General features: G+C 40.0%; 1 protein-coding gene across 1 annotated transcript in view; it reads right to left on the reverse strand.

The window, feature by feature from the left end:
* Window positions 1–371: 371 nt before the first annotated feature.
* Window positions 372–21,694, reverse strand: part of igf1ra (insulin-like growth factor 1a receptor) — a 115,832-nt gene continuing 94,509 nt past the window's right edge. The window contains exons 11-21 of the mRNA XM_017466474.3: window positions 15,824–16,104; window positions 15,338–15,480; window positions 15,026–15,191; window positions 14,746–14,848; window positions 14,585–14,655; window positions 12,787–13,016; window positions 12,508–12,615; window positions 11,396–11,558; window positions 11,077–11,206; window positions 9,603–9,737; window positions 372–3,958 (exon numbers count right to left, since the gene is read on the reverse strand). Of these exons, the coding sequence (XP_017321963.2) occupies window positions 3,532–3,958; window positions 9,603–9,737; window positions 11,077–11,206; window positions 11,396–11,558; window positions 12,508–12,615; window positions 12,787–13,016; window positions 14,585–14,655; window positions 14,746–14,848; window positions 15,026–15,191; window positions 15,338–15,480; window positions 15,824–16,104 (1,957 nt within the window). The 3' untranslated portion in view covers window positions 372–3,531. The remainder of the gene's footprint in view (window positions 3,959–9,602; window positions 9,738–11,076; window positions 11,207–11,395; window positions 11,559–12,507; window positions 12,616–12,786; window positions 13,017–14,584; window positions 14,656–14,745; window positions 14,849–15,025; window positions 15,192–15,337; window positions 15,481–15,823; window positions 16,105–21,694) is intronic.

The raw sequence follows: 21,694 nt of genomic DNA on the forward strand, positions 1-21,694 counted from the left end.
GGCAGGTCTGATCAGTGCTAATACAGCCAGTCTGAAAGAGCCAAATCATGTCTTGTTTTGTTTTGAATTAAGGAATGCAGACTAAAAAGCACATCAGTATGTCTGCTGCAGGATGTTAAGAGTTAGAGGAGAGATGAATGGCACTAAGGTACCTGTTCTCTGTCAGTGCCAAAGTTTGGACAGTTAAATAGAATGAGATATTTATAGCACAAGAGCCACAAATTGTGACTGTTTCATGCCTGGATCATGAAATATAAGGTCGGCCAAATAAATAAAATCAATGCAAAATAGTGGTTTTGCCGACTTTTATATATATATATATATATATATATATATATATATATATATATATATATATATATATATATATATATATATATACACGTACAGTTTTTTCCCTTAATTGTACTTGCTTTGGAAATTCAACAGTTTGTGTTTAGGCAGGAAATCAATCACAGCAGTATTTGAATAAAACCTCAAAGCCAGCTGCATGATCTGAGGATTCCTGGTTGTGGAAATCGTGTTATTGAGTGGAGAGAGGATGGCTAAAGCTATGCGGCTCTGTCCCAAATATTATACGCCACGTCGTATTTATACTTCTGACAAAGATATGAGCCATTTACACTCACACATAACATTTTCATCAGGGTACAAAGAAATTTGGAAATATGCAAAGATATGCATTGATTTAGATATTTTTTTTCTTCCCAAGCCTAGAATTCTAATGATCAGTCCGATTCCTACATTCCTCTGTAATATATTGCGTGTTTTTTTGTTTTTAAGGAGAAATTTGGGATGGTTGTAATAGGCTCGCAATAAGCGGCACAGCCCTCCTCTCTCCAGTCCTCTGAGAGCATGTGGTTTGTGATGCTGATGAGGTTTTTCGTCTAGAGACTGAGGTTTGTCTCCTACAGACATATGAGAAAATAGTGAGATTTGTTTTATGCACATACATATATAATAATAATAAAAAAAAATAGTGAGGTAGATAAATGCTTCAAGGAAATGGAAAAAAAAGTCCCCCAGTCATGACATCATGGAAAATACAAATAAAAACTCATATACATTGGGCCATTTATACAGTGATTTAAACATATATCACAAAAAATAAAACAATAAATAACCCTACAGAAGAGGAGAACAGCCTTTATGAAGGGACAAATTACACATGGGTGAATCCTCTCAGAATACAAAGAGGAATCCATAAAAAAGTGTTTTTAAAACCAAAAACTAACCTCTTTCATTGAAATGACAAGACCACTATAATGGAATTCAATCCAACCCTGTCTGTATTTGGTTTCCAGATGTTTCTTCAGAGAAGCCTGCGCCCGTTGAGTGTGTGTGGCTATGCTGACACGTGTTGGAGAATGCAGCAGCATGTTGTTTTAGAGCGCAGGCAAGCGGTTGGGGTTTGTAAGGCAACCTATGACGACCCATGTAGCCCTGTCAGATGCTAAGCAATTATATGTATGGGGTTATAGTGATATAAAAAAACACAACAAAAGTAAGATGAGTCTTGACTTAAGAAAGAGGCACTGGGGGAAGCAGAAAAGTTACTGTACAACACTCATATGGGAGGCAGAGAAGCAAGAGAGAGCGCCATTACATCAAAGACAAAGCAACAGAGTAGAAGAAGGAGCTGGGACGAGGATGCGTGGAGAGAGCAAAATCTTTAACTCTGACCTGAGATTCAGTTGCACCCAGGGGGCAGGACTTGGTGCAATGCTAGACAACTGGTACAAGGGTGCCAAAACTACTCGCACAGACCAAGGGCATTTTTAAAAACCTACACAAACACAGTAATAATAATAATAATAATAATAATAATAAAATAATAATAATAATAATAATAATGATACATTAAAAACAGAAGGCAATGGATTGTATGTGGCAATCTAAACAACCTCTCAGCAGAAGGGGAAAAATTTGTTTATTAAATATAATTTTTTCTTCCTTTTTTTTGTTCTTTTTTTGTTTTTCGTTCATTTTGCTAGAAGAGTATAAAGCATAAGAAAATGGACTGTAGTGGAGATCATAAAATATTAAACCTGAAGGATTTCTTTATATATATATATTTATATATTTATATATATAACATCCTTGAAGAAAAAAGGATAAAATAGCAGCTTCTTTCTGTACAGACAAAGAACATCAGAGCCGTAAAAAAGTTATCAAAAGTGACAAACCAATGATGTGTGTAAATGATCTGGTGGTCTAACATACAACTGTAAGACCTTCATAGAATTGGCGGATTTGTATAGAGACAAATAACTAGTTGAACAAAATACCTGCTGTGTACAATGCCTCAGAGTCTTTGCAGACAAGTGTCAAAACTGGTGATCCTCTTAGCCTAAACCGTTCGCTTCATATTTGAGACAATCATGTATGCCTCTTATCTGGCTCAGCACTTGGAGCATGTACTTTGTTGTAGTTTGCTGTCAGACTGTTTTTATGTCATTTAAAACAACACATCGAGGCTATGCATCTCTCGGATGCTGGAGTGGATGTGGTCATGTCACAGTCGGACAATCAGAGCCATGCCAGAAGGGAGAGCAGACCAACTGCTTTACAGAGACAAAAAAAAAAAGCATGAAACCAGTGTAGGAGCTATAGTTTCTTAACTGCAATACTGTCTTGTCCAACCAAAATTTGGGAAGTAAGGAGAGAACATAAACATGCTGATTAATAAATATGAGGAAAAAAAAACAATATAGTATTGATTTGGCAAAAGAAAATTTGGCAGTTTCAAAAAGCCCCATCTCTCTTTTTTTACTGAAAAAGTTAGAGCAAAGGACAATGTAACCAACCAGGCAACAGTTCTGACATGAGAACAAGCAATCCTAGCAGAGATGCTCACTACTCTACCTTGAAAGAGAAATGTGACAATAAAGAGAGCAAGTGAGGGAGAGATGTGTAGCATGGCAGAGAGGAATATGTGTGCTTTCATATGGCAAAAAACACACATACACCTCTAGGCATACACACACACACACACACACACACACACACACACACACACACACACACACACACACACACACACACACACAAACAAGCCCTTTAAAAAGTGCTCAGAAGTTGGGCTTGTTGGCTGATACGCAAAATTTCTTTTTAAATACAATTCTCTGGCCGAGAATATGCTTATACCTCTATAAACTTCCTCTAAGAAATTAAAAAGCGACAAAATATGATACAAAAGAAGTTTCTGCTGCAGCTCCCCAGTGTGATGGTTATGCGAGTCATTTTAAATATTGCCAGAGCATTACGCAGCCTTTCTGTGTCCCACACAGAAATCTTCCACTGGGATGAAATAAAACAAACAAAAAACCCCATAAAATAATAATAACCATCATAAAAATAAGTAAGCAATGTACTGATTTACAGTAGGACATTGTCTATCATTGTCTATCTGGGTATAGACTCCATCTTTGCTCCTTGAGTTTGTCTCTTTGACTGTGGAAAAAGAAAGTACATGTGACCACAAACATAGGTGAGAGAAATTTTGGGATACCGTGTGCATGTGGGGGCAATTCAGCAGGCCGACGACTGTGGAAGCGGGAGCGCTCGCTCGTTTTTGCGGCCGCCATTCATGTGTGCGTACGGCTGTGTGTTGTCGAAGTGTGAGTCCAGGGCTGGGGATGCAGTAGAGGAAGAAGGTGAGGTGGAGGGCGTAGGGACCGAGGTGCAGGTCATAGGGGCAGAGGGCAAAGTAGCAGTCTCTGTAAGCCCCTGAGAGGAGGGTGGAGTCAGGGTGGAGGCGGGGTCCAGTGGGATGTTTTCCATGTTCTCTACCTCCACGTCGAGCTCCTCAGTGTCAGGTGGCTTGTTCTCATCGCTGTAGAAGAAGCTGACGTCATGGAAGGAAGGCTCCAGCTCCTCCTTGATACTGCTGATGATCTCCAGGAAGGAGGGCCGCATCTTGGGGTTGTACTGCCAGCACATGCGCATCAGCTCGAATCTGTCAAACGTTCACACAAAAACACACATGAACATCGTGGTGTCAGCAGCTAATTGACAAATATTAACATGCACGATTAAATGTGACATGTTGTAATCATCATGTATAATCTTACAACATGACTTAACAGTTCATAACTTGCATGTCCTGTTCACTGTGTAGTAATTAATGTCTCATAAGCCGACTTTTTTCTCCTCGTTTAGTCACACAGTAGGTATAAATCCATGAAGGTGAAGGCTGGCCTGCTTTAAGGCATGCGATACCAGCTACCACCTGTTTTCTGCTTGCATGTAATCGGTAACTGCCCTATTTTATTTATATTAACTGCACAACTTACACCACTTTCATCTCAGATATCAGTAATCTAAACAATATTAATGACATCCCTGTAATATAAATATGACTTTTTAAAAAAAGAATTAGAAGTTAACTAAAGAAACTAAGCTAAACATGTAAAGTTTTGTGTTGAAAGTATAGTTCAATTATTATCAATTATTCTAGTAAAATGGGCCATTTTATTGGAGTTAAATGAGTGCTGCTTGATCAACAGGTGGCAGTGTTTGCTAGACCTCTGTGAAACTGAGTAAAGTGTCTCCAGAATGTTTTGAGGACACACACACAGTAAAGGCTACTTGTGCTGTTATGACCCACACGTCCTCCCAACTGAGTCTACACAGCCAATCACGATAAGCTGACAGCCTCATAAAAAAACAAAAAACAAAAAAAAAAAACAGGGTCATTACAGCTAGATGTGGTGCAGCAGCACTCGCATCTTACACAAACAAGCTAAGAATATCTGTCCAGCCCTCTGAAATAAATGCCTATGGCTCAGCTATAGAGTAACAGGCTTCTACAGCCTCACTGAGACATATCAGGGCACGCGCCTCAAGTCAAGCAGCACACCATAATGGGGAGGCTGCTTTTTTAAGATCTCCATTGAGGGCTCCTGAAAAGGTTAATTATATCATTGGTTTAAACTGGGCATAGGCGATTGATGACAGTAGTCACTGGAGCCGGACTTGCACTCATGAGTTCCTAGTCCTGTCTGCCCTTTGCTTGGATCACACGTTTCTCTAGAAGAGTCAATGGGTTGATGTCAAATCAAAAAATAGTGGGCAATAAACGGACGCCCAGCGGCATGAGGAGACAATAAACTTTCACTGACTACGTTTACATGGACAGCAATAATCTAATTATTGACCTTATTCTATAAGACAGAATAAGACAATATTCTGATTAAGGTATTTACATGAGTTGCTTTTAGAATATTCCTTTCATGTTCTAGTACATAGATTGATTAATTAATTAGATCCCTCCAGAATTTCATGTATTGATGTACAGTTCGTCTTCATTATGGTACCGTATACAGTTTTCATTTTTAATTTCACGAAAGCTTCAAGTGCAGTGAATTATTTGTCGTGATATATGGGCAAATAGACGACTACTTGAAACCGTGGGCTGTGTCCGAAACTGTGTACTTACCTACTACATAGTAGCTGAAATACATGTATCTTGCCTACAATATTGCAGGTAAATACGTGGTTTCGGGCGTAGCCGTGCTCTCGTTTGCCGTCAAAAGGTTGAGCACTGCCGTGTGTGTACGTGTCCTGTCATAAAATGCAGTGAAATCTCTGACACAATGTTAACAGTGTGATTAAGGTGTGTACATGTCTATAAGGCACTTCAATAATGCGACTGAAACAGGAATACTCCACGTCTTAATTCGATTTGTGTTTACTTCGAGTATGACTTTAGTCGGATTAAGGTCATCAATAATCGCTGTTTACATGCTAGTTTCTTAATCAAAGTATTGTCTATTGGTTTAATATCGGATTATTGTTGTCCATGTAAACGTACTGACTGTTATATTCATTCAACAGAAGTAACAGGTCACTATAGATTATACAGAGTTCAAGTATGATGGTAATAGCAATATTTAATGATCTATGAAAATGACTTTTTTTTATTGTACTTCAACAAGAATACTCATTGTTCTGAAAGCAGCAGTAACAATAACACAGAGTAATGTAACATATAAGGCGATATCAAATGTGGATGATTCACATTTCATGCAAGTCACTACTGCTTCATTGGTAAGTTTTCTGTGAAAATAATAATGTTTAATGAAGTCAGTCAATATGCTGATTTGTTAGAGTGTGCAGAATGTCTACAATGCATACGGATGAAACAGAATGAAAAAGGTAAACATTTCAATCGATTTATTTAATTAAATATTAAATATACGTCCACTCAAAAACTGGAAAACTGTAAATCAACCGATCCAGATGTGATCTCAGAGATCAACAATTCGATATTTGACAATGCCACTGATTCTGCTACGATATGATTTCTATTCATAAGACAAGGATTCTATATTTGATGATGACTCAGAATCTGCTTTGATAGGGTAGGATACGATTTAATAGCCTCCAGTCGATATATGACCAACTTTGTACAGAATAATCCTACCATTAAATAGCGAAAAAGTAAATAAACAATGATTTACATAGCAGTTTAATAAGAAATGATTTTTAATAAATGTTATTTACTATAATTGTAATAAATTTTTTTGATGGTTATTTTTATAATAATGTAATAATTTTACATACCAGTTGTCCTTTTTTTTTTTACACCCCATCAGAAATGATGCAAAGCCCTCATTTTTTTCCACAGAAAAATGCCTATCATGGCAAAATGGAAAAAAGGTCCATGGCTGATCAGAAGAAAAAGAAAAGAAAAAACCCCCCCTGACCACCAGACACTACTGATTAGAAACATCCCCACATGACGTTTTAGGAGCTTGGAGAAAACTAGAATTAGAAAACTGGAGAAAACTAGAATTAGACCCTCATGAATATAGTAAGAACGTGCAAAACGCCACATACAGAGTATCCCAAATTCAGGACTGTACCAAAAACCCTGGAGCTTTTGAGGGGGCAAAGCTACCCTCTGCACCACCATGCCAACCTACAAAATATCAGCTGTGCTAGAATGAAATTCGATTAGTTCTTAATGAATTCTGAAATAAAACCTGGTGAACAGGAAATGCTGCTAAGCCAAGTGTTGAGAGACCTGGGCCAAGTTAATAACTATGAAAAGCCACATATACCAAATCTTTTGAGCAGGCATTTGAACATAACGGAACTGTTAGCTACGAGGAAATTCAGAAGCAGTTTTAGTAAGAACACACTGGGGAAACATTAGAAGGTTTGTGGCATTATGCTCAGACTGTATCTGGCAATACAGCAATTAATTGTGGCGTTAAAGGGGACCTATTATGCAAAATTCACTTTTACATGCTGTGTGTCGGCAGTATGTGTACACAACCACTCTACAATGGTAAAAATCCACCCACTCCTTTTTTATATTCCCCATGAATCATAAACAGTATCTCAAAATGAGTCGTTTGAATTTTCTATCCAATGTGACGTTACATTGGTACAGGCACCACCCAGAACTGGTGACGAACTCTGCCCTATTAGCATAGAACCTCCCTTGAGTGAGCTGCAAACAATCCGCCATGTTCTCACGCTAGAGCAGCTACAGTGATAAGAAGAATGTCTCAGCTTCGCATGTGTTCTGTTGTTGGCATCAGAGCCACTGAAGATGCAGTGGAGTAGTTTTATTTTTGAAGGAAATGTGCCACAAAAATAGCTAAATTCGTGTATGTTTGATCGAATCATTTTACACCAGACTGCTTTGTGAACGAGATTCAATATAAAGCAGAATTTGCTGAAACGTTGATTCTCAAGCATGGATCAGTACCAACCGTTCGTGGTCCAGCTTCATATCCAGAATACATAAGTATCGCTCGCACTTTATATTTTATGAATGTTTGCAAATCACCTTTCCGAATATGCCTGTTAGCAAATTCCACGGTTAATGTGGCTAAAGTCACTGATTGTATTCACAGAGACCATTTTTATTTTTAACCCGAAAACACTTACTATCTGTATAATTTATACATTCTGGTTCATACATATAGAGCTGAACACCAGTATTTAGTCACCAGTGTCAGTCATATTGGCTCTCCTGAATTGTTTTTGCTGTAGCATCCGAAGCACGAGCTGTAAAGGCACAGCCGTATTCCGGAAAGGGGGCGGGAATCAGCAGCTCATTTCCATTTAAACGGACACACGAAAACAGCGTGTTTTTGTTTCAACCCAAACAGGGGTATTTACAGCATGGTATAATAAATTATCTGTGGGGTATTTTGAGCTGAAACTTCACAGACACATTCTGGGCACGCCTGAGACTGATATTACATCTTGTAAAAAGGGGCAAAATGGGTCTCCTTCAATGCACGTTCAGTAACTTCTGCACACATGCTATTAAAAACAGCTCTCCTTGGATGGGCTACCATGGAAACCAAAGGTTTGCATGTGAACAACAGCAGTCATGTTCTGTAAAGTGAGGCCAGCATTAGAGAGAACAAGGCGAAGAGAGACTGAGAGGAGTATGTGAGTGAAGAGAAAGACCACATGCCGGGTTGCTGACATCAGCCCACAAAAGGAGAAATGCACATTGACACAAACACAGAAGGTTAGATGTTCTCAGTGAGTGGTGCTAATTGTCTGGATATGTGAAGCCCATCTGGAGTGGGCAGGTCATCCTATCTGGCTGGTGAAATGGCTGGCATTCTCACCCATGAGGCATGGAATCCCTTCTATGGGCTTCATCTTACTCGACACAAGGAGCTTCCCAACACTCTGAATTCAAGCAGCTACTTTTAAGCAGTGACGTGAATCCTCATATTTTCCCATCCATACACACTTGCTTACGTAACTGCAACATTCTCATGCCTGCATCCATAAACAGATCATGGGCAGAGCCTGGAGTACGTACCAGAGCTGACTTTATGGCTTGACATTGTCCTAAAATGCTATCATGGCCAATAATGTAAGAAAGACTGACACACATAGCTGTGGCTGAGGCTGAATACTGAATGCTACTGTAAAACACCAAATACCAAGCACTAAAATAATTGTAAAATGTATTCGTTTGTTCCTGTATCATTGCATAAATCTGATTTATCAGATGTTTTTCACTGAACCTTAATTACATTACAAGATAATGGAAAAAATGACTTCCTGTGCTTTAAATTAAAGCATGTCTAACTGGTCCCGAACTATTCATTCATAAACTATTCATTAACCTGTCTTCACGTTGTCACTATGCACAATATTGATATACAAACATACTGACTGAACAAAATTGCGTAGATATATGTAACAGATAACCATATCTGATATAGTTTAGTCTACACTGTACACTTAAAGTTACTCTGGTTGATGCAGTGTTTGGGGGGAAGGGGGGGTGGGGGGGGACAAGCAAACAAACAAACAAAAAAATAAAAAATAAAAAGGAAGGAAGTTGTAATTAAGGTGAAATCTATGACTATGTCAAAAGCAGATGTGTGGGTTGTTCGGCTGTACTGTCCATGGTCTACTGCAGGGGTATTCAGCTGACATTTGCAAAGGTGTGGTTAGGTAAAATTCCGGATAAGCAACTAACATGAAAGATTGGTAGTAACCTCTTAAAATTTAACCATTAATTATTAGTTTATGCCTATAAATATGACAGTTTGAAGTAGCTATGTTTTGTTTGTTGCAATAAGGTGAGCGCTTGAAAGAGAAAGACTCACAGCATATCTGGACAGTTATCCGGTTTGTCCAGCAGGCCTCCCTCCATGACGAAGCGCAGTACCTGCTCATTGGACATTCCCTGGTAGGGCTGCTCGGCAAGGGTGGCTATCTCCCATAGCACCACCCCGAATGACCTAAAGATAGCAGAAGGAGAGAGAAAGAGAGAGAGAAAGAGAGAACAAAGCACAATTAGATTAGCACTCAGACATGCATACACAGTCCCTCCAGCCTCTAAGTGCAGGGCTGGTAAATCTTGCAGCAATCTGTTCCTCACTTACATAACCTGATCTAGTTTGACGGCATGAAAACAAGGCCATTTGAGTATGAGGCATAACACAGATCGCAATTGCAAGAAAAAGCCACTAAAATCTATGCAAGCCATCAAAGCGAAAGTTTAGCAGGGCACTGGGTTGGCTCTCTGAGCCCTTTCTGATCTTTTACCTGGAAAAAAGAGGTTTCTCATACGTAAGGTCTATATAAACACAACTCCCTCTGTAGCACCCATTTACCATAATGACTACGATTTTCATTTCTGTGCTCCATTTTTCTTGGCCATGTGCTCTTCGTAAATGAAAGTGAGTCTATATGTTCTCAAGCAGCAGGAAAGACAGAGCAGCAGCAGGGCAGAACAAGCACACATACACAAATAGCTGTCTCACTGTTTTCCCTATTGCTAGTCATTATTCATTAACTCTCCACGGACACATTTTCCGCACTGGCCAAGGATCTGAGGCGCAGCTCCAGTGCTCTTAAAGTGGGCCTGTTATAACAGTGACTTGTATCTAATTGGCTGCAACGGAACTGTGCTGAAAAGAAAAACCACAGCAAAGCAAGGACGGTTATAGGGAGGAAGGAAAAAAAGCAAGGAACAAACGAAGACACCTAAGGGTGAGGTTTATATGAGCATTCATCCGGAGGACTTCAAAAGCGGCCCATCCGGTACAAAGACAGGGCAGTGGGTTTGGTGCGTTCACCCGTAAGCCCATCATTAGCGCACATCTGGAGGATGTTAAGAGTGCAGTACGGCACCAAGCTGGTGCAATACACACAGTTGGGAAACTGCACAAAAGCAATGGTCAGAGTTCTCTATTTGTTAATGCTGAGATAAAACAATGAAGTAAAGTGACACAAAGTCTGACAAATACAATAGTGTAGGCAAGTTTTTACTGGCTGGATTTGGCCAAATGGATGGTGACACAGTGATTTTTTATATGCAAGTCATTAGTGGCAGAAAAAAGCAATAAATAAAAATATTAGAATCATAGAACCAGGCTGTGAAGAAAATGGGAGCTGCTCTTATTTCTATTAAAAGGTAGATGAGTGAAGAGAGATGTGTCATTTAGACCTGCTTCAGGGTTTGATCCCTTCTCTTGGCACTCACACTCAAACAGGCACAAACATATACACACACATGCACACTCCCAGAGAACCAGTGAGGACTGTGTGCGCATACACAAATGTGGACTCTCATACCAGACATCAGAGTTTGTTGTGAAGACGCCATCTTTCAGAGACTCGGGAGACATCCAGCGGACCGGCAGGAGTCCTTTGCCTCCTTTCCGATAGTAATCCGTCTCATAAATGTCCCGTGTCATGCCAAAATCTGAATAAAAGAAGAAAACAGGGATGTGATGAATGAGAGGGCATGATATAGTGGTTCAGATCTTTTCAGCACCATTGCATCAAAGTCCCTGTAAGATTTATGAGGCTCTTTCCGAGCGCCCTCAATTTCTACTAAAATACTTAATTTGGGCTGCTGAATGGCCCTGGAGTGTGTGTAAGCATTAATCACCTCCAATTTTGACAGTGAAGTCTTCGGCCACCATGCAGTTCCTGGCAGCCAGGTCTCGGTGGACAAACTTGTTTGCATTGAGGTATGCCATGCCGTCAGAAATCTCGCCGGCCATCTGAATCATCTTCTTCAGCGGCGGGAGGGCCTGGCTGCATGAACCCTGCTGCACAGCCAGAGGAAAGAATACATAATACATATACAAAGAGTGTTAAATGATTACAACTTCCTTCTCTTTTTCATTGTTTATCCCAGGACACCTTTGTTTCTGAACCACAGAGGTAGATACAATAAAGCTTTCATCAAAAAGGAGGGTACGTAGGAGAGACAGAAACACGACTGATCTGTTTTTCAGTCCTGGCCAAACATTTTTGGTGACATGATGTATATACTGTATATGAACAAAGAACAATTTTGTGGTAAATATAGCAGTATAGAAAACAGTATTGAGAGTATTGTTGTGAAAGAAAATAGAAAATGCACTATATGGCCAAAATTTTGTGGACACCTGACCAATCACACCCATATGTGCTTTCTGAACATCCCATTCTAGATTTAGTCCCCCTTTGTTGTTAAACTGCCACTCCTTTGGGAACTCTGTGTGGATCTGCACTCATTCAGCCACAAGAGTATTAATAAGGTTAGGCACTGATGCTGGGTGAGGAGGCCTGGGTCACAGTCGGCATTCCAATTCATCCCAAAAGTAATCAGTGTGGTTTCAGACAGGGCTCTGTGCAGGCCATTCAAGCTCTCTCACATCAACCTTGCCACACCATGTCTTAATGAACCTCGCATTGTGCACAGTGGCATTGCCATACTGGAACAGGTCTGGGTCCCTTAGTTCCAGTGAAGGGAATCTTAATGCTACAGTGTACAAAGATGTTCTAGACATTTGTGTAGTTCAAACATTATGGCGACAATTTGGGACAGGCCAAAATATGGATGTGATGGGCAGCCGTCCACATACTTTAGGTCATTAAGTGTATCTAAATGTACAATTAACAAGCGCCTGAATTTGGAAAAATTATGAATCACAGTCACTATTATCCAAAAGATGGTTTTGGCAGCTCTATGTGCAAGCAATAAGTTTGAAGAGTAGTAGTTGGCTCCAGTACCTGTTTTGAGCGCAAGGAGCGCAGGTAGCTCTTCAGGTCACCACGTGTCATCAGCTCCATGATCACAAGAGTGGGCTGGCCTTGGGAAACTACTCCCAGCAGCCGTACCTTGAACAATCACAGAACAGTATCATTACACACACCAGTGGTCACTCTTATCTAGTCATATGCACAGTTGGTGAGTTAAGTTCACTCCTCTGGGATGGAGTGCCTCATGTCCTGTCATGAAACTGCTCTACTAAAACTACAGTCAAAATGAGACTTGGGACAGCTTCTTACCACATGATGACAGTTGAATTCCTTCATGACAGAGGCTTCATTGAGGAATTCAATGCGTTCGCGCATGCTTGCTGATTCATTAACTGTCTTAATGGCCACCCTGGTCTCAGGTTCATCCTTGACCACACCCTTGGCAATGCCCTCATACACCATGCCAAAAGAACCTTGGCCTAGCTCCCGACACAGAGTGATCTTCTCACGAGCCACCTCCCACTCATCTGGGACATACACTAGGCACAGAAAAAGAAAGCTCATTTAAAACATTTCTACATCTTCTGTACATTCACTCACAACATACTGTACTATAGTGGATTAAATAGAAGGGCATTTTCTTGTCTTTTTGCCTTGTCTGAGTCAGCGTGGAATTGATACTTTTTTGTTAATTGTAGTTTTTACTTTGTTTTCACAATTCATATATTTAAATAAATAAATAAAAATACATGTTGAAGGGCATGTAGGAATGGTCAGGAAAATGTGGCTATGGAAAATGTAAGCATGTAAAAATTAACAAATGAATTAACCACAGAAAAAAAAAACAGGCTGTTTCTCAATTCTAAGAACTCCCTAAGTAATATGTTTTAACTGGTTAATAGATTCACAGTTAACTGGTTGGTTAACCAAATCTGTTTGCAGCTGTGACCTCATGTTAACTAAAAACTAAGCTTATGAATTTACCGTTACCTCAGAATGGAAGCTAGTGTAGTTTAATTAAAGAATTTCTGAGGGATATATTAAACTTTTCAACAAACACATATGTAAATCATATATATCAAAATCATTCTTTTTAAACATATATTTTGATTTATTTAGATTAAAAAGATGTTAAAACTACAGATATGGGTCAGGCTTCCGTCATCTGCTATTGTTTGCCGCAGTGACTTCTGGGACTTCAAGTGGGTTCGGTCTGCATCCGATGCATCCTAGATATCAAGAACACATCTGGGTAATTTCATGTGTCCCTGGTACTTGTGTTCTTGAGTACTGGAATTGAACTTCAGCGGTGGATGATAACGTAGAACGAGTTCAAAAGGACGCAAGTTTGCAGAAGAATGCATATTGAGAAACAGCCAGATGCTGTACAAAATAATAAATATATAACAAAATAATAAAATAAAGAAACAACTCACACTATCTGCCTAAACACAAAGTGGGTAAAGTTACCAATTCAAATGGACTATATACAGTATAAGTCAGTCCATACAGGATTTCTTGATTTTGCTTTCTTGAGTTTTTTGTGGAAAACTACTTGAATTGGCGAAATTGCAATTGCACGGTCTTTCACAGTGATGTTTGTAGGTAAATGAGACCTTTTAGCTGTACTCATGCTTGATGCACGTGAATCGAAGAGGGCTTTGGCTGAATGCGCATTGTGACGTCGTCACATGACGCGCTGTGATGACATGTCGTTGCCCAAATTTGTGGAAAATCTGAGGTCATTTAGAAAAGTAATTGCAAGTTCCTCAGAATAATGTGAAGGTTCCTTGATTTTGCATTAATTTCTGCAATCGCAAAATCCTGGAGGGACTGATGAGAGTCGTACATTACAAAGAATCCCACTGTCCACTTAAAAGTACAGTGCTAAAAAAAGAAGACAAAAAGCAAATTGGACATTATGCAATAAGCAAGATCCATGCAGAGATGCCATCTTTTGTTTTCTTTTATGAGTTACATAAAGAGTGTGAGATTTTTAAGCGGCATGCTTATTTGCCAATTGCCAAATAATGTTTTTTGCTGTCTTATGAATGTATGCTTACTCAATCAACTAACATCAACTGACTGCAGTTAAAGCAGTACTTACTCTCCGCTGCACTGAAGTACTCTGGGTTTACAGAGGCATAGAGAACTCCATTTCCCAATCTATCACTGTTCCTGTGAGAGGGTGAAATAGGATATCTACGTTACATCAACATTACATTAACATCATCGCAGCGTTTCAGGTTCCAAAAATAAATGTCTCACCTCTTTTTTTTGACAAAGATGATGGTGGTGATGAGAGTGGCAAGTAAGATCAGCACTATGATAGGTAGTACAATGGCTAGGTAGACCATACTGTCATAGGCTTCTGTGGAAATAAATAATACAAACATAATCACCTCTGCACAAGATGAGACTGAATATACTGATAAATATACCAAAAATAGATATACCAAAAAATAGATTACCAAAAAGCTATACCAGTCCTCATGTTAAGCATGAATTTTATAATGAAAGCCAGACTGAGTGTGAATGAGTGCCTTACGCTGAGATTGAGGGACGTAGAAGGACACTGGCTCAGTCCAGGAACCATTGCCTGCCAGCGAGGTGGCCCTCACACGGACTGAGTAGTTGCCAAAACCCAAGTTGGTTAGCCGTGTTCCCCTAAATTCCTGGTACTGTTGCCGTGACACACACTCATGCTTCTCAGGCTGAACACACACACACACACACACACACACACACACACACACACACACACACACACACCACACACGCACACACACTTACTTTCATTCTGTGCTCTTATTCTGAGTGGTATTTGGAGGTATTTGGGTGTTTTTACGCTGCTACTCACCTCTGAGCCAAGGCGGAACTTAAGCTCATACATGAGGATTAAACCGCTGGGTTGTGGAGGCTCGGGCCATCTCAACAGAACCGTCCCCTCTGTCCTCTCATCCATCTCATGGGTTACCAGGCTGGGAATGTTGTCAGCTTTTTCTGGATGAGCAAACATCACTGATCAATAGAAGCTGTCTCAAACAGGCAAGAGATAATGAGCTTTGCTCCTAACTTTCAAATACTAATACTGAGGTACACAACCTAGTACAGGACTCATAACCAATCCAGACAGAGATTGCCAATGTTGCTTTTTTAATGAAGGGCACAGTAATGGCTAATTAGCACTACTGATTAGCTGAATATTATTAGCTATACAATATTATTATTATAACAAACCATGATCAAGGCTGCCTTGAATCTCTCTGCCAATACCTTACTCAGGGTATCTTCCTCAAGGCTCATACTGTGACCTTGAGTGATGCAAACAGACTGAATGGCCCACCTGCAGGTTTTGTCCTGGAAAAGACGAAGGCAGCGGCACTGCATCGCTGGACCTCATGGTTGCATGCATGGATGTCTATACGGTAAACCGTGAATGGCTGCAGGTTGAAGATCTCCATGAACTCAGTCCGAGACGTGGTTTCCGAGAATGGATACACTCGCTCTACAAGCTCCGGTTCAGTCATGTTGCCTTCCGACGCGGACACGTTCTGGCCCAAGCTTCGTGTTAAAGTATCATTAGCAACCCCAAAAAGCTCCCGGCGACGTCTACTGTTGTGAGGTCTGAGTGAGAGAAGAGAAGAGAAGAGGTGTTTAAAGAATGAAACCAGCCGGCCACTATATTCCAGTGTACTCTTCACATGTCTTTCCAAAGCACACAAACATATACTGTTCAAAAAGCACAACTTCCACTTAATCACAGTGATAGCAAAACCCTGTGGGATACACACTGTGTGAACTGCAATATATCAGGTCTATGACATGTTAAAATTGATATTCTCTGATGCTGAAACAGCTGGCATCCTGAAACCGTGAAAATTTTCCATCCCCAAATACTCTTGTCTATATCTTCCACCTACAGGCAACATCTCCACTGTTAGATATAAATAATACAGAGTTAAAACATCTGCGCTTTAGCATACAGTAATAATGTTGTTTGAGGTGTATGACTAAGAACATGGTTGATGAATTTTATATTTATGATGGGTATAAAAGTAATAAACAGCATAGCTGGCATATGCACCTACTGAACCAACAACCAAAATGCAACTGTTTGAGCTGTAAAACACAAAATACAGTCATATGGAAAAATAAGTACACCCCAGGGAAATTGTTGGCTTTTGACATATTTGGACAAGCAAACATTTAATCATCTTTGAAACAGTGCCTATTAATGAAGTTGATATACCTGACCAAAACCATAAGGAAAATTACCTTTTTCAACCATTTATGCAACAGAATTATCAAGAGATGTGATTTTCTTCTGTGGAAAAAGTAAGTACACCATAGACCTCAGAAGCTAGTATGCCCCCTTTAGCAGAAATATCTTCTTGTATGTGTTTTGCATAATTGTCCACCAGGCTTGCTGGAATTTTTGACCACTCTTCCATGCAATATTCTTTCAGTTGCAAGATGTTTGAGGGTTTTCTTGCATGTACTGCTAGTTTCAAATCCCCCCACAACATTTAAATGAGATTCAAATCCAGGCATTGACTAGGCCATTCCATAACCCTAACTCCCCATTTCTTCTTTTTGAGCCATTCCTTGGTAGATTTTTTAGTGTGCTTAGGATCATTATCCTGTTGCAAGGTCCACTTTCGGACAACTTCAGAAAACTTCAACTTTTGGACAGATGCCCTCACATTATCTTCAAGCACTCTTGATATGAGGGAGAATTAATAGTTGAATCAATGAACACAAGCTCTCCAGTCCCTGATGCAGCAAAACAACCCCAAACCATAACATTTCCATCACTGTGCTTCACAGCTGGTATGAGGTGCTTCTCCTGAAAAACTGTTTTTGGTCTGTGCCAAACATGTCTGCTGTTACTGTGGCCAAACAACTCTATCTTTGATTCTTCTGTCTATTATTCCAAAAGGCCTGGTCTTTACCTATATGCTCATTGACAAACTGTAGTCTTGCAAAGGCCTTATTCTGGCACGCCTCCCACGAAGATCAAATTTGTGCAATCTCTTTCTTACTGTAGAAGCATGCACTTTGACACCAACAGTTGCTAACTTACTAGCAGATCCTATGATGAAATTTTGGAGTTCTAGGGGACTCCTAGGTCAGACAGTCTGCTCTTGGGCTGAATTTTCAGGGACGACCAGTCTTGGACAATTTGGCAGTCAAATGAAATCTGCGCCATTTGTAGATGATTATTCTTACAGTGGAGTGATGTATTTCAAATAATTTGAATATCTTTTTAAATCCCTAGCCATATAGGTATCCACAAATGTGGCATGATGACACCACACACCTCAATAACAAAGGGAACACCAGACACTAGATGTGAGACGTATACCAGTAAATAAGACATGTTCACTGCACGTGCACTGCAGGTTCTAATCAATGGCACACAATCTTGAATACCTGATTCAAATTATATGGATTTGAAAGTGTGATAAATGTATGGATGTACTTACTTTTTCTATGTGACTGATCTGTTTTTTTTTAATTGTGAAAATTACTACAAAATGTTGAGGTTATGTGTAATTTGATAGAGTGTATCAACTTTCTTAATAGGCACAGTATCGAATAGGATCAAAAGTTTGCTTGTCCAAATATGTCAAAAAACCCAATTTCCATGGGGTGTACTTATTTTTTCACATGAATGTACCTTGCTTTTTTGCAGCTGCAATATAACACAAAGCCACAGCTTGAAATGAAATGACCGCATTTACCATCTCTCCTCAAAGCGAGGCGTGCCAGTGTGTGTGGTGATGATGATGAAGCTGAAGACCACCTGGCACCTTCCATTACATGCATGCAACACCAAAGACTACGGTTTACCAGCTGCTAATTGAGCCACTGCCACTTCACAGATGAAGCTAAAGCGCAGCAGCCGTGGCCTTACCTAGCGCCATCTTTAGGTGACATGTACCGATTCGCTCGCTCAGGATCTCTGCAAAGAATTAATAATCAGACCCTATGATGGGATTGAACTCATATGAGAAGACAAGATGGATGCGACTGGTAATGGCAAGTTAGAGCTGACTGAAAATGTAAAGATTGACGAGTACAAGCGGAATACAGATAGAGATAATGATCATGGAGGACACTCAAATATGGGAGACGGGATGAAGAACAAATAATCAATGAGGTTTTTCCAAGACCCCTTTTCAGAGGTAAAATGTGGAAAGAGTAACTGATCTGGGCTTCTATTGGTCCTTATAAAATTAAAATAAGTATTTAAACAACTGATGTATGAAGATACCTTCAGCCTGTGAACAGATCGAAAGTTTAGGTACATATACACTATATGGCCAAAAGTATGTCGACACCTGACCATCACACCTGCCTAATTTCCCCAAACTGCTGCCACAAAATTGGATGAACACAATTGTCTAGTATGTCTTTGTATGTTGTAGCATTAAGATTTTCCTTTGCTGGAACTAGGGGGCCCAAACCTGTTCCAGCATGACAAAGCAAGGTCCATAAATACATGAACTTCAGTGGCCTGCGCGGAGCTGTGACCTCAACCTCACTGAACACCTGAGATATGTACTGCGAAACCAACTGCAAGTCAGGCTTTCTCACCTGACATCAGAGTCTGACCTCACCAATGCTCTTGTGGCAGAATGAGCACAAATCTCCACAGCCATGTTCCAAAATCTAGTGGAAAGCTCAGAAAAGAAAAGGAGGACAACTCCATATTAATACCCATGACTTTGTAATAGGACATTTCGCAAGCATATATGGGTGGGATGGTCAGGTGTGCACATACTTTTAGCCATATACTGTATACACTGAAGTGAAAAATAAGTACATCCCATGGAAACTGGTGATACATCCCATGGAAATTGTTGAACTTTTTGACATATTTGGACAAGCAAATATTTGATCATCTCTGAAACAGTGTCTATTAATAAAGTTGATATACTTGAACAAAGCCACAAGGAAGAAAAAAATAGCTTTTTCAATCATTTATTAAACATAAATAGCAATAGATGTGGTATTCTTTAGCAGAAATAACTTCTTGTAGGCATTTTGCATAATTGTCCACCAGTCTCTGACATCGGCTTGCTGGAATTTTTGACCACTCTTCCATTCAATATTCTTTCAGTTGCAAGATATTTGAGGGTTTTCTTGCATGTACTGCCCGTTTCAAATCCCCCACATTTCAATGGGATTCAAATCCTGGCTTTGACTAGGCCATTCCATAAAACTCAATTTCTTCTTTTTGAGCCATTCCTTGGTGGATTTGCTAGTGTGCCTAGGATCATTATCCTGTTGGAAGGTCCACTTTCACTTCAACTTCAACTTTTGGACAGATGGTCTCACATTATCTTCAAGCTCTCTTTGATATGATGCGAAATTCATAGTTGAATCAATGAATGCAAGTGAAACAACCCCAAACCATAACATTTCCACCACCGTGCTTCACAGTTGGTATGAGGTGCTTCTCCTGAAAAGTGCCATACATGTCTGCTGTTACTGTGGCCAAACACCTCTATCTTTGATTTGTCTGTCCAGAGCACATTATTCCAAAAGGCCTATATGCTCGCTGGCAAGCTGTAGTCTTGCACTAATGTACTTTATAGACAGCAAAGGCTTTTTCCTGGCACACCTCCCATGCAGGTCAAATTTGTGCAATCTCTTTCTGATTGTAGAAGCATGCACTTTGACACCAACAGTTGCAGACTTACTAGCAGATCCTGTGATGAAACTTTGGGGTTTTTGGAGACTTCTTTTTGCATCAGAAGGTCTGCTCTTGGACTGAATTTGCTGGGAGGGCCAGTCCTGGACAAATTGGCAGTTGTTTGAACTCTGTGACATTTCTGGATTATTTTCCTTACAGTGGAATGATGTATTTTAAATAATTTGGAGATCTTTTAAAATCCCTTGCCAGACTCATAGGCATCTACAATATTTTATTATGAAGACCTTACAGAACTCTTTAGATCTTGGCATGGTGACACCACACACCTCAATTATAAAGGGAAGACCAGACACTAAATATGAGAGGGGTATAAATAAAACAGGTTCCACCTACACTCCCTAAGTGTATCAACTTTATTAATAGGCACTGTTTCAATGAGGATCAAATGCTTGTCAAAATATGTATATATCAAAAAACAATTTCCATGGGGTGTACTTATTTTCTCACAAGACTGTATGTGGGTGTGTTTAAAACAACCTTGGAAAGTTTTCCTGTAGTCATTGGTGTGTGATTGAGTACTTAAATTTGAATGTATCATAATTGGTAATGATCTGTCAATTGTGAGGTTAATGTCTGTCCATACAAACTAACCCAAAACTATTCAACAAAATTACTGCCTAAATTATTCCTAAATACAGCAGGAGGCGCGCGCGCACACACACACACACACACACACACACAAATTAATCCAAATACTTTTGGCTGAAGATGCTAACAGGCGAGGACACCTGACAATGTCTGCTGAGAAAGTGAGAATGACTCATCCAGACACACACATCCATGCCAGGACCTGAGGGCAGACTTCACACCTGCAAACCTCAGGAATGCTTTAACAGCTACAACACAAAGCATCCTTTGAAAACTCAGCTTCCTGCTCTGAGGTGAGGATGTAGTGTGCACAGATACAGTGCTTTGGGGTGGATCTCCATAATGCTTTTCTCTTCCCTTCCTGTCCTCTTAGTGTAAAAGAGAATGCAGACACTTCACATGTGTGATTTTAGCGATGATGGAGGCTTCCAACTGGCTTAGAGCCCAGACAGCTGATTTATGGCCATGCGGGAGAGAGGGGACTAAAAGGGCACACTTTCTTTGGCTGTGTCCTCTCTCTCTCTGCTCTGTCCACTGGCTCGTTCAGAGGGGATCTTCCCACAAAATTCATTAACATTCCACATGAATGCGCTGTACATTTTCTGGCAGACGGTCACTCTAAACTAGGTGAGGCAACAAGGTAGGAGGAGTACAGAGATAGACACCAAGAGAAGAAGTGAGAAAGATATCTTCTTCATTCAATCTCTCTTTCACCAGTGCCATCCATCCCTACCTTAAATCCTCAACATCCATTCAGTCTCCGCTTTATCATTAATTCTAAATGCTAAAACATAGCTAGCATAACATGTAAAGATGTCGGGCATGCACGCACACACACATGCACACACACTACTATGCTCATCATAGATATAAGAAACCTAGATTCTGCTTTGAGATGATGAA

This window comes from Ictalurus punctatus, chromosome 4 (genome assembly GCF_001660625.3).
Source record: "Ictalurus punctatus breed USDA103 chromosome 4, Coco_2.0, whole genome shotgun sequence".
Lineage (NCBI taxonomy): Eukaryota > Metazoa > Chordata > Actinopteri > Siluriformes > Ictaluridae > Ictalurus > Ictalurus punctatus.